General features: G+C 44.3%; 1 protein-coding gene across 1 annotated transcript in view; it reads right to left on the bottom strand.

Annotated features, from left to right (window-relative positions):
- Positions 1–1522: 1522 nt before the first annotated feature.
- LOC311051719 (myosin IXB) overlaps positions 1523–12055 on the bottom strand; it is an 88079-nt gene continuing 77546 nt past the window's right edge. Inside the window, 9 exon segments of the mRNA XM_084066327.1 lie at positions 1523–3402; positions 4168–4307; positions 4460–4575; positions 5566–5616; positions 5841–5964; positions 6289–6420; positions 6577–6682; positions 7211–7339; positions 11461–11653. Of these exon segments, the coding sequence (XP_083922453.1) occupies positions 2849–3402; positions 4168–4307; positions 4460–4575; positions 5566–5616; positions 5841–5964; positions 6289–6420; positions 6577–6682; positions 7211–7339; positions 11461–11653 (1545 nt within the window). The 3' untranslated portion in view covers positions 1523–2848.

Raw genomic sequence — 12055 nt, 5'->3', positions numbered from 1 at the left:
TAACTCCTCTGGACTCTGTTGGAGCTGCACAACAGGACAAAGTCTTTAAGTCTCACTCAATAACTTTCTATCGATTACTTTTTAGATTAATTGAATTATAGAACAGGTAATTTAGCTTTAGCACTAATATATTATACTTAGTCACACAGCGGTGTTGTGCAAAGTCAAAGATAGTAAACATAACAGATGTACAAGGCCACTATGCTTCACATCATGATGCATAGTGAGCTTGTAGACCTGCCCAAAATAGATTAATTCATTATTAATCATATGAAACTCAAAAGATGAGTTTGATTAACTGTTGCATCCATATGTTAAAGAAGAGCAAACAAGCTAAAAAAAAGTGTCTTCCAAATCTTTGGCGTGTAAATGAATAAATAAATCATGTACTTTTGGCTACTCCTTGGATATTATTCCACACACATACCAGCCATAGTTAAAAATAAGGATACCAGCACATACCACCAGAGGGCGACTCACCAGGGCTGCCATGTCGGCTTATTATAAGCGACTTTGGGCTTACTTTTCTGTAAGCCCAACATACAAGATTTGTGTTGTTAAATGTTTCAAGTTTCATGTTTTTTCAGGAATATTTTTGTCTTTTAAAAGAAAATAGCCGTAGCCTACCTAGTCGATTCTCTTTGGCTGTTTTAATAGACCTGGTTGCTTATTTCTCACACAAAATCTGGTAACCGTGAGGGCGACTCACTTTCCATTCTAATCTGAGTTCCCAGAAGTTATCGCCAGCTCTACCATCAAGTCAAATATGTCACTCTATTAAGAGCTGCAACAAAGTGAAAAATAAACACCTGCCAAAGATACCACTGCTGCTGTCAAATTTCAGGTTAAGGATTAAGATATTAGACGCATCAGTTCTCACCCCCGGCTAAGATTAGCTCTTAGAGCAGCATAATTACACAACCTTGTTAAAGCTAGACTGAATAAAACCAGACAGGGTCTAATGACCGTGTGCTTCCCATGTGGACGTCAGACATGTAGCCAGCCTGTGATGTCAATCATCAATGATGTATTTATGATATGACTTTTTGACAATGCTCTCCTCTAGGAGGTGTCTCTGTTTATGTTTCTGTTTTGATGACCTGCTGTGACAAGTAAAGCAGCTTCAGCTTTTCCTTTGAGAATGTCTGTTTGTCCCCACAAACGCTACACCTCTGTTAGTTGATAATGCAGTGCACTTAATCCACGTGTTTATCTGTCTGCAATGGTGATGCACTTTGTCAGGACAAATCTAAAGAAAAACTATTAAATACGGGTGAAATGTGTGCATACTTTCTTTTGCAGTTTAAACAGAGCTACGGGGTAGATACAGAACATTAAATGCAGATGTTACTGTAGTTCAGCAGTGATAAACATTCTGTGCAAACTGTCTTTTTAAAATGACATCACCACAGGATGGTGGTGGCCAATCAAAACAAAGAGGGCAGGTGTTGAACGCACCATGTTCTGTATTGTCCTGTTAATAGTAAGCATTACAGCTCACATCATTCACTCCCTGTTCACATCAACACATCACCTTCTTTATCATACAGACAGACAAACAGCATCCAATCAGCAGTCATAGAGAAACATTAGTATTACATTATCATAAACAGGGGGCCTAAGCCATGTTCCAACAAGTCCGACATATTGGGGCATGCCATTGACTGGCAGGTACAGTACAGCTAAATGCTGCTTTATACTCATAAGAAAAGTGTCTGTTGACAGTTTTTCCATTTTAGAATCCGTTGTTTTTGCCCGTCGAGTATAAAACTGCCTTAAGAGAAGCCGTGTTTGTATTTAGGAGAACAGTCAAGAACTTTTGAGCTTCAAAGACATCATGGCACAGCCCTGGTATCATATAGCTGGGTTGGTGTTTCTTCGTTCTGCAGGAAAAGTGCAGTGTGCTGCTCCCATTTCCCTTTGCCGAGTGAAAATCGGTTCAGCGTTGTTCCTTCCTATACTGTGTTGTGCTATGGGTCAAAGGTGAAGGAATGAGGCTGTCGACCAAGGCACCAGAACGACATTCACAATGTGTGTTTGTGCGTGCGAGTGGGTCAAGTCCTTGTTGGTTCAAACACATATCTTGAGTTGGTTCAGCACAAACACAAAAAGTATCATACAAAGGTACTCTCCTAACCCCCCACCCCACCCCCACGGGCTCCATAGAGATACAGGTAAAAGGACCCATTGAGTTTGTACACTGACAGCTTACAATACAAAATCAAGGCACTAATTAACAGAGCACACTTGTTTGGCTTGCTCTTTTGGAGAACTATGGAATGGAAAGGTGCAATCATAGCCTGCAATATTTCCTTGAATTACGTGTAAAAAAAAAAAGAGAGAAAAAGAGCAGAAAAACTAAACAAAAAACAAATGGTCCATCAGGTGAGGCTGTCCAAAACAGCCAAAATGCGATTTTGTTATTTCAATAGAAACCTCAATATATTAACAATGATAGAAAAAGTGCATGGGGACATCTTGTCCTGTTACGTTCATTGTCATAGGTCAACGAGAGTTTAAACAAAATGTGCAGTTCCTTTATTAGCTCCGATGACAACCGTAACGGTAACAGTCTCCATTTTGTCTCTCCCCTGTTCTCCCTTGTTGCCCCGCCATAGATGTTACCCATCTTTGTTACGTTTGTCAGCCATTTAATTCAGTTCTATGGGTTAGGATCCTCCTATCCTATCCTCTCCTGGTTAACCTAAAACCTAGTTTTATTGTCATCTATGATATCTAGGCATGCCATTGGTACTAATGGTGCTTTTCCTACTGGGTTGTATGCAAGGCTATCTTTCTATGCCTATCATTCTCTATATAAAGTGGAGCCTTCTTACCCCAATCAGACCTAATCATCCATATATGGGATGTCTGGGTCAGAAAAACGTCTATGGCCTGTTATGGAGGAGGCTAGTATTTTGGTGTGCTGGGGCTGAGGAGAGGATGTAACCATTGTAAAGGAGGAGGATGAGGAGGAAACGGAGGGGGGGCAGGAGGATAAAGACAACAATGGGTCAGAGTTGTTGTCAATGTACATGGACTGGGTGCCGTCTCTGCGGCGGCTTGGTTGCTCTCTCTTCCTGAGGAATTTAAATGACGAGCGATGATTTCCAGAAGGAGTCAGACCCTGGGCGTGGCCTGAAGCTACAGGCTGGCAGTGGACACCGGGAGGGAGCTTCACTGTGCCAGGAATGATGGGGTTTCGCCGTTGAATCGGGTGCCTGGAGGACGCAGAGGAGGACGCTGAGGTGGAGGAGGCCGAGCTGCACACAGAGGAGGAAGAGCTAGCGTGGCTGAGGCTTGGCACAAAGGAATACCCACCAGGGGCTTTAGCTCGCAGAGGCAGGGCTGATGGTTTGGGAGGGCAGGCTGGCTTTGATCTCCTCAGGGGGCTACCTCGCCCTGAGGGAGAGAGAGAGAGAGAATAGAGAGAGTCAGGGGTAACATCCTTTCCCAGATACTTTTTAAGGTCAAACACAGCCATCCTGAAAGGGTTAATAATGGTCTAATGGTGTCATGGAATATCATGATGACACCATGTTAACTACCAGTAGTGAAGGATTACCTATATGCACATCGACAGTGGGTGCTGGGTTAAGTGCAGAACATGTTTTTTAAGGATAGCATAGCAAGCTATTGTTTAGACTGAGTCTAAACCATAGCTAGGCTTCTATCCTTAACATTACCAAAAACGCATGAAAAGAAGTTAACTGCCAACATTCATTTTCACTGAGTCACAGGGAGGCAAAAATATTTGGCTTAAAGCATTGAAAACAAATGTGCACAGTGCATAAACTTTGGTTTTGGTGTGCCAAAATGCTCAATAAATTAATTGAGGGCAAAGTTTGAGCATGCTACTTTGCAATACATGCATATACATATACATGCCTTCACCAATGTACAGAGAAGCACGCAAGCATGGACACACACACACACACACACACACACACACAGACACACACACACACACACACGGCTACTGTTGCTCCAACCTGCTTTTCTACAGAGCAGACGGCACCGCCACCATCACCATCACTGGTCCAGACCTGCACCACAAAAGACAGTAAGGGCCAAAGCCAGGGGCCCCGTGGACTGATCAGAAACCCACAGGTGAGTGAGGGAAACAGGTAGAAGGAAGCCACGGCCAGACTGTAACTTAATACCGACCTTCAGGTTCTGAGCCCTGGGCAGAGAAGCGCTGCTGTTCATCCAGGAGGCTCTCTGAGCTCAGCGAGGCCTCAGAGTCCAAGTTCTCCTGGTCTGAACCGGGCTGCTCCAGCTCTGGCAGTCGGCACGCCAGCTCCTCTCTAGAAGGAAGGGGAGGACACTCACATCAGAGAAATGTGTGTACAACAAGCTCATGAAAGACGAGAAAGGAGAAAGAGAGAGAGATTCTTGTGTAATGATGACGGAGAGTTAAAACCACACATCATAATAATGATGAAGAATGCATTCTTACTTCTCCTGCTTGATGGACTTAATGCGCTCCATTAGGTTCCTCTCAGTTTCTGTATCCGAGTCCAGCGTCTCATTCTCAGGGACCGGGCTCAGCTCAGCACTGGCCTTCTCATGCACCTGCAGACAGACACGCCATCACACACCAATGCCTCAAACAACCTGTCTACCAAAACGGGCCAAAATGGCTATTTGTTTTCTGTATAGAACGTATTGAATACTTGCCATAACCATACAGGGCCAGTAACAAGTAAATAATATCATGTCCACTTCTCGGAAAGAAATCAAACATGATTTTGACCCACATGTGAAATCTAAACCACCTTGGTTAGTGAATGAAAGTGGAAAGGACAGGAGGGTGGATGGCGCCTGTGTAGAGTCATGCAACCGCAGCATAACACATCTTGCAGGCCTTCAGTGAGATGCAATAACTTTCAACAGAAAGTTATTAGGTAGGGGTAGAAATGGATACAGTGCCACAAACAAACCTAGTGCACAGAATTCCACAGTATTAAGAAACCCTACTGTACTTGTGAGAGGACGCACCTCCTGGGAGCTTTGGGTCTTTATAAAAAGCCATTTTCAGGACTGAGACAATAGTTAGAGGGGACCCATCACAACAATCCAAAAAAACATAATTTCAATGGGGAAACACTCCTTTGTAAATACCATAACTTTCAAGGCATTTGTCTTTCCATAAATATCTTGTTTCATGTGGACAATGTATGAATTAAGTGGCAAATCATGAAACATACATAAAATGTATTTTTTGTTGAACTAATGCTTTGAAAGTCATGCTGTTCACAGGAAACGGCCATTCAAAAGAAAAAAAAAGGACTGGACCTTATTTTCACAAATGCGCCAGGGATAACAGGAGAGAACTTTCACATCACAAATGGAACTGATGCCAAGCTAACACAGTCATGCAATGCACTACCAGGTTAGTAAGAATAGTTAAGGAATTATAGAGGAGATCATTGAAGTGAGGTCACAAGTCACCCACATCTACATGCCATGCAAAACGATTCTGCAGGGCACGCTACTACCACTACTGCTACTATTGCAGCTACTAGAACTACCAGGAGAACTTGATGCATGAATGATACATACCACCACTCCTTTGTAAGGAGCTGAGAACCTGAGAGGTAAATGCCAGTAGTGCTAAAGAGAGACAAGGAACATTGCCCATGTTACCCATGTGACTGGAGGCACAGTGCTATCTGACACTAGGATCTGATTTTACAACAATCTGAGGATGACTGGTCAAGAGATAATTAGGGGTATGGCGTAAGAAATCAGTTATGTAAAAAAATGTAAATGGCATTATGTTAAAATACATGTGAGCTGAGGCTGAACTCGAACCAGGTCGAGGCTGTATCCCTCACCGTGTTCTGTCTCTTGAGTTTGAGCTGATTGACGGCCAGAGTCTCGGCATACTCCAGCTGTTCAATCTCCTCCATCTTCTCATTGTAGCGTCTAGTCTGTTCTTTGATCACCATCTCCACACACCTACACACAGAGGGCACGTTAGCAAGTGAACATGATACATACGGTACCGATTTCTCCCTTCAAAAATAAAAATACAAAGATAATCTCAGTGGAACTACAGTATTTGGTTAAAGTTGATATTATTGCATGTTTATATATCATCAAAGTACAAAAGAAAAAAATAAACTATGACTACGTCTATCATCTACAACTATTACTACACATTTCCTGGGAATACAACATCCATGGGTTTTTGCAACCTCAGGTTAACAAATACACTACACTGCCAGGACAGTCTTACATGGTGGTCTTGAACTACAGTGTAACCAGCCAGGGCAGTCTTACATGGTGGTCTTGGCCACGTCTTTCATGCTCATCAGAGGATCGGCGCTGTCTGGACATCGCAGGATACAAGGGGCAAACACTATGGCCAGTGAGTTAGAAGACATGCGGTTGTGAACCTCCGCTTTGGACACTCTGGAAGATAACAATCACACACAACTGGAGATCAGATTAAATGTGACTGAGTGCTTGTTATGTTGATGATTTCATTATTCTCCACCAACAAGCGCACACTGTACAGTACAAGCATTGTTGTAGCATATCTCTGTTGAGGGTATTTGAGATCTCTACCGGACTAGATGGAAAACCAGTCTCTCCAGTGTGTTGAAATTGGCTGTAGGGAGCTCTTCCAGTATCTTGTAGATGGAGTGGAGCTGTTCCTGCTTCTCTGGAAGTTCTAAATTAAAGAGGGAATTATGGAATAATGAGTCACTTACTGGCAATAACAATCAATCATATTTGTATAAACAATAAACAGAAAAGACAGATAGGCAGACAGACAGACCTTTATGGATCCCTGAGGGGCAATTCAGGTGTTGTAATAAAAGTAAGCATGAATAACAATAAAATGAAAATAAAATAAATAGACCCTAGCCATTGACACAATGGCACCCGTGAATATATGCATGCATATACATTTATAACCTATGAATGGCTATAATTACAGACTATAATCAGTGGATATGAGAGTGACACTGTGTATCAGTCCTACAACAGTGGGTATCTGGATAATTTAGGATATAGTCAAAACGAAGTTCACTTCAAATGTTGGGTTGGTCATTGAAATAAACTATTTCATCAGCAGTAGAAGGCCAAACCACGCACACAGTACAAAGACAGATCACAAGTGCACTTCTTGTCAAGGAGCCCAGCATATAATTTAAATTGTTAAACAATGCCCCCTAGTGGGGACTGGCATCCTTACCCACAGCACGCAGGAAATCATTGTAACGAGTGAAGGTCATGAGGGGGTCAGGCAGCTCCCTCAGCCACTGTTTCAAGATGCCTGTCACTGTGTGGATGGGGTAGTCCTCCAGGCACACCATATGAGGGTCTACAAACAACACAACATCAACACAAAATGAACAAACCCCCAACCCGAACTGTTACTTTTCAGGATTCAAATTCAACATAATTATGTATTCTTTTGACCTGTATACTTTGCTTATGGTTTTGTTTTTAATCTGCTTGTATCTGTTCTTTTTCTTTCTTTCTTTCTCTGTAGAAAACTTTGAGCTGCATTTTATGTATGACGTGCTAAATAATGCTCATTATCATTATCTAAACAGTGGAAAAGACCCAGTGCTAAAAACCCTTCGCTTACTGCTTTCGAAATCAATCATGATACCATACCAATATGACAGGCCCACCCTAAATTCTTTGCAATGGTTCTGCAATCTCCAAATTGTTTCCACCCAGTTTTATGTCAACAGATGTATCAGTAGGTGGAGGTCTTTGATCGTCTGATTACAAAAAACTAGGTGGTTGGTAGTCAGAGAATCGAGGTGATAGCCTTATGACATCCCAATGTAATCAAGGAAGGTACATTGACAAATATTCTGCATGAAAATCAGACAGCATCTGAACAAAGACAAAGGAAGATGTAGAGAACTGCAACTAACTAATGATTAATCTGTTGATGAATATATACAATTGATTTAGAGTGACCATAAAATGTACAAAATGACGGTAAATGCTAATTATAAGTTATTGGAACCCAAACTGACATGTTGAATTTGCTTAATATATTTACTAAGCAGTCAGAAGCATACTGTAATTTTATAATATGAAACAAATGCCATATAGTATCCAATGATCATTCCCGCAGTCTGCTTCTTGCTCCAAATCTTATTTTTATTTTTACAGTGCGTCTACAAAAGTAGACCAATCATAGCTTAGCACAAGCTGCCCCATCTAACTATATAAATGGCGAGCAACTTCCGCACCCTCGGTGGTGACACCCCACAGCTCTGTTATCGACTAAACAACGCACCGCCAGACCACATGTCGCCTACTGACTCGCCACGCCGGCCGCGCTGAATTTACGCCTCGCGTAGGGGACATCTCACTGCTCACTACACCGTTTCCACCGCGCAACATAATTAATTCTACTCACCAAATGTCGGACAAAACGGAAGGGGAGCCCGCTTCGTACCGTTTACCGTGCGCACGCCCTCATCACCACAACAGCAGCCAGCCGCTGCGGGTTTTTTTTCCTTTTTTTCAAAACTTTTTTTTTGGTCACCATTTTCTCCAGGCACCATTTCTGGTGTAACGTCGGGTGTTTCTTTTCACCAGCCAATCACCTTTCACGTTGCCACGTCCGTTGCCACGTCGCGCTGACGTACGCTAAACAAGCGCTGCCGTGCGCACAATGCAAACGAGCCCAAAGGCGCGCAAAAATAAGCCGCGCATTGCTTAGACACAAAGTCAGACCTGGCAACGCAGCCTACGCCAATCATGTGTGAGAGATCTACAAGCTATGGGCCAGAGACGCCACCGTATCTTAGCAACAACTACAGCGCTCACTCTCATTGGTCGTGTCACGCTAACAGCAGTCTCCAGACAATGGCATCGCAGACAGCTTGCTGTTACTGCTGTAGCCATCACAGGCAGTTGCAGCACGACGGACAGGGCGCTGTGATAGCTGCCATGTCGCTAACGCTAACCTGGTTGTCATGCCTGCAGCGGCTGTGCAATCACTTTGTCAACAATGCACGTTCGTGTGGTGAATGTCTATATTGCTGCTCAGTTCGTCCATTGTAGATGGTGTATGTTTGTGTGTGTCTTCTGGAGAACTATTTAGCTCCACAGCAACTACAGTAACTAACGTAATGGCAGGACCGCCCCGTGCAAGGCATGTTAGGCTGCATTATGGTCATGTAGTAATTTCAGATAATTTCGCTCCGATTAGAGCAGTGTCTATCAACCCTTTCACGCCGCCCCCCCCCCCCAAATACACGTACTTGATCTGGGCCCCCCCCCATTCTGTTTGACTCCGTTCCACAAGTAAATATTGTGAAAATAGCCGATCTACAAGCTCGAAACGCCTCACGTTGACAGGCTTTGTACGCTTGGAGATCAGCTATTTCCTACATGATTGCCTCTTTCTTACATTCTTTGCCAATGTGGCCCATGTTTTCATAGCATAGTTTATTGACTACTTCTGTTGCAGAAATGGCCATTTCCTTTACTTTCGGTTTTTTATTGTCTCCGCCAGGCCGAAAGGCATGGCGCAAGACTATGTTTCACCCCCTGTCCGTCCGTCTGTGATAGCTAATCTCTCACATCGTTGACTTGATCGCAGGAAAATAACAGCCCGATGTGGAGAGTCAGTGAGAGCTGGATAAACGACGTAAAATGTGTCAAAAGGAGTCTGTACGGCTGTCGATAAATGAACACATGACGTCGGTGGGAGAGGAGATATTGTGTCTTTTGGACAAACTGCAGCGTGGTGCTGATGTTTGTTGTGTGAAGCAGCTTAATGTCAGAGTGTTTGGCTTGGAGCGCCTCAGTGCGGCTGCAGAGTTCATGTGCAACCTCTTCCAGAGAGACACAGAGACACTAGAAACTCTGCTGGGGAAAAAAAACACTGCTGGGCATTGACTTTCCTATGGACATTGATCTACACACTGCAGGTATATCTGCTACACACACAACATCAAACTACACACTGCAGGTATGATGCAGCGTTTGCATTACAGCCAGCATGCCAGCGTAGTTCCCATATGGTTTCAAGGTGGGCTAAACCATATGGACCCCATGTCAGCAATGTCAGCGGCATCCACTTCAGTCCCAACTGCGATGCCCATGCAGGCTATAAGTAGCTTCTACCTGGCCCTTAGGTGGGCCCCAACTAGCCATGTTTATGTGGGACCAAGGCGGGTCCTAACTGGGTTTGCCCATGCAGGCTTTAACTGGGTTCTACCTGGGCCCTAGCTGTACCCTAACCAACCACAGTGCAGTGCCCATCGCTCCAATTGTTGTGACGTCAGGGCTCTCAATACTGCACATTGGTGGAGGAGGAGGGTCCGCAGGGCGACCGCACACATCGCTGAACCAATGGTAGCCCACGGATGTTTCCTCTGTGGATTTACAATCTGCCCCTCTATGCCACATATCATCCGCACTACAGGGTCTTCACTGACCGAGCCACGGCCCCACTGACCCTCATGACGCTACGCCACTTAAACGTGCGGCAGCATGCGCTGGGTTGCCAGGTTTGCACAGCCTGCGCCAGAAACAAGCAACCACCTTCATGAAAAAAAAAAAAACACCGAAATGGTCCGCAATGTTCCAGGGGTGTCCCCGCGCGTCCCAACACTCCACAGGGGGTCAGTGGACCATCAGGGGGTCCGCGGACCCCCTGTGGACCCCCTGAAACATAACAAATATTATTTCTTCAAATTTTTTCCTTTTTCAAAAAAACTTTTCCCCAGCTTCACTCCGGCGATTTGGGTCCCCCAATATACACACGGCCACGCTGGGCCCCGTGCGCGGCTGGGGTTGAGGGGGGCGTAGCCCCCCGAAACTCTAGTTTTTGTATACAGCGAATCACAAGGCCAAGCTACGTATGCAAATTATTCTGCGAGTCTTTCGGTGAGTCTCTCTGACGGTGCGTTTTAACTGCGGGCAACTCTCGGGCGATGCCGGGCAACATCGCCCAAAAGATAATGAAAGTCTATGAGAGCCGCCGATCGGGCGAAGTGGGCGGGGGGGCGATGAAAGATGGATTTTCTTTATCTTTTTGGACGATGTCGCCCAGTTTCGCCCGCTGTTAAAACGCACCGTGAGAGTCTGGGAGATATCCACTCAGAGGAGCGCACCATTGTACTTAGTGATGTGTAGGCAATGGGCATTGTTCAAGATATATGCATGTCACTGTAGCCCAAAGTAAATTATATTACATCATATTTTTACCATACTCATACAGGGAGAAGGTATCCACTATCCAATTAATAATGGTTATAACTTGTGCATCTACACGTGAGTTTGGTAGGGCAAAATTGTGTCGGTGATACATAATGGATGAATAAAACGTTGCAACAAGAAGTCTTTACATGATATTGCACTGAATCTTTCGACTAATGGATTATTCGATCACTTGTTTCACCCCTAGTAGGTGTAATAGACTGTCAGTATGTTATCAGTGAATACAACTTGGCTAGGACTGACCTGTCTCCAGAAGCTGGTGCAGCTCCTTCATGCGGTTGGCAGAGCCAGACTTGCGGTAGATGCCCTCGGTGTAAAGGCCGTTCATCTCCACATGCTCCAGTAACATCTCCAGCACCATGGGCACGGGGTTCTTATCGCTGATCAAGCGGCACACACGCACCCCAAAGTGCTGACCGCCAGAGTCCTCATCACTCTGTGGACGGACACGACCAACAGCGATTAATTAAATAACATTCATCCAGATTCATTTGACAGTAAAATCCCAATTTATTTAAAGCTGCAACCCGTAACTTATTTTAATGACTACAACTGTATTTTAACCAAGGTAGAGTATGTTAATACAATATAACCAGCACATCTACAGTGGTTGGAGGTGATCCCCCTATTCTGCCACTGAATAATTTAGACCCCGGTGTCAGGTCGGGCACCTACTGGTTGACTAGTAATACTGCCTGAAGCTCAAAGGGCAATATCTCCCCAACCCAAGTGGGTTCTGTCATTGCTCAATGGTAGAACATTTTGTCTCCTTTGTGGGAGACCTGGGTTTAAATCCAGGGAAGGACATAAATCTAACAGATTGCAGCATTAACTCTGA

Source organism: Gymnoscopelus microlampas (genome assembly GCF_963454915.1).
Source record: "Gymnoscopelus microlampas genome assembly, chromosome: 9".
NCBI lineage: Eukaryota > Metazoa > Chordata > Actinopteri > Myctophiformes > Myctophidae > Gymnoscopelus > Gymnoscopelus microlampas.
Note: the sequence above shows the minus strand (reverse complement) of the source record. Positions and strands in the feature narration are given on the sequence as shown.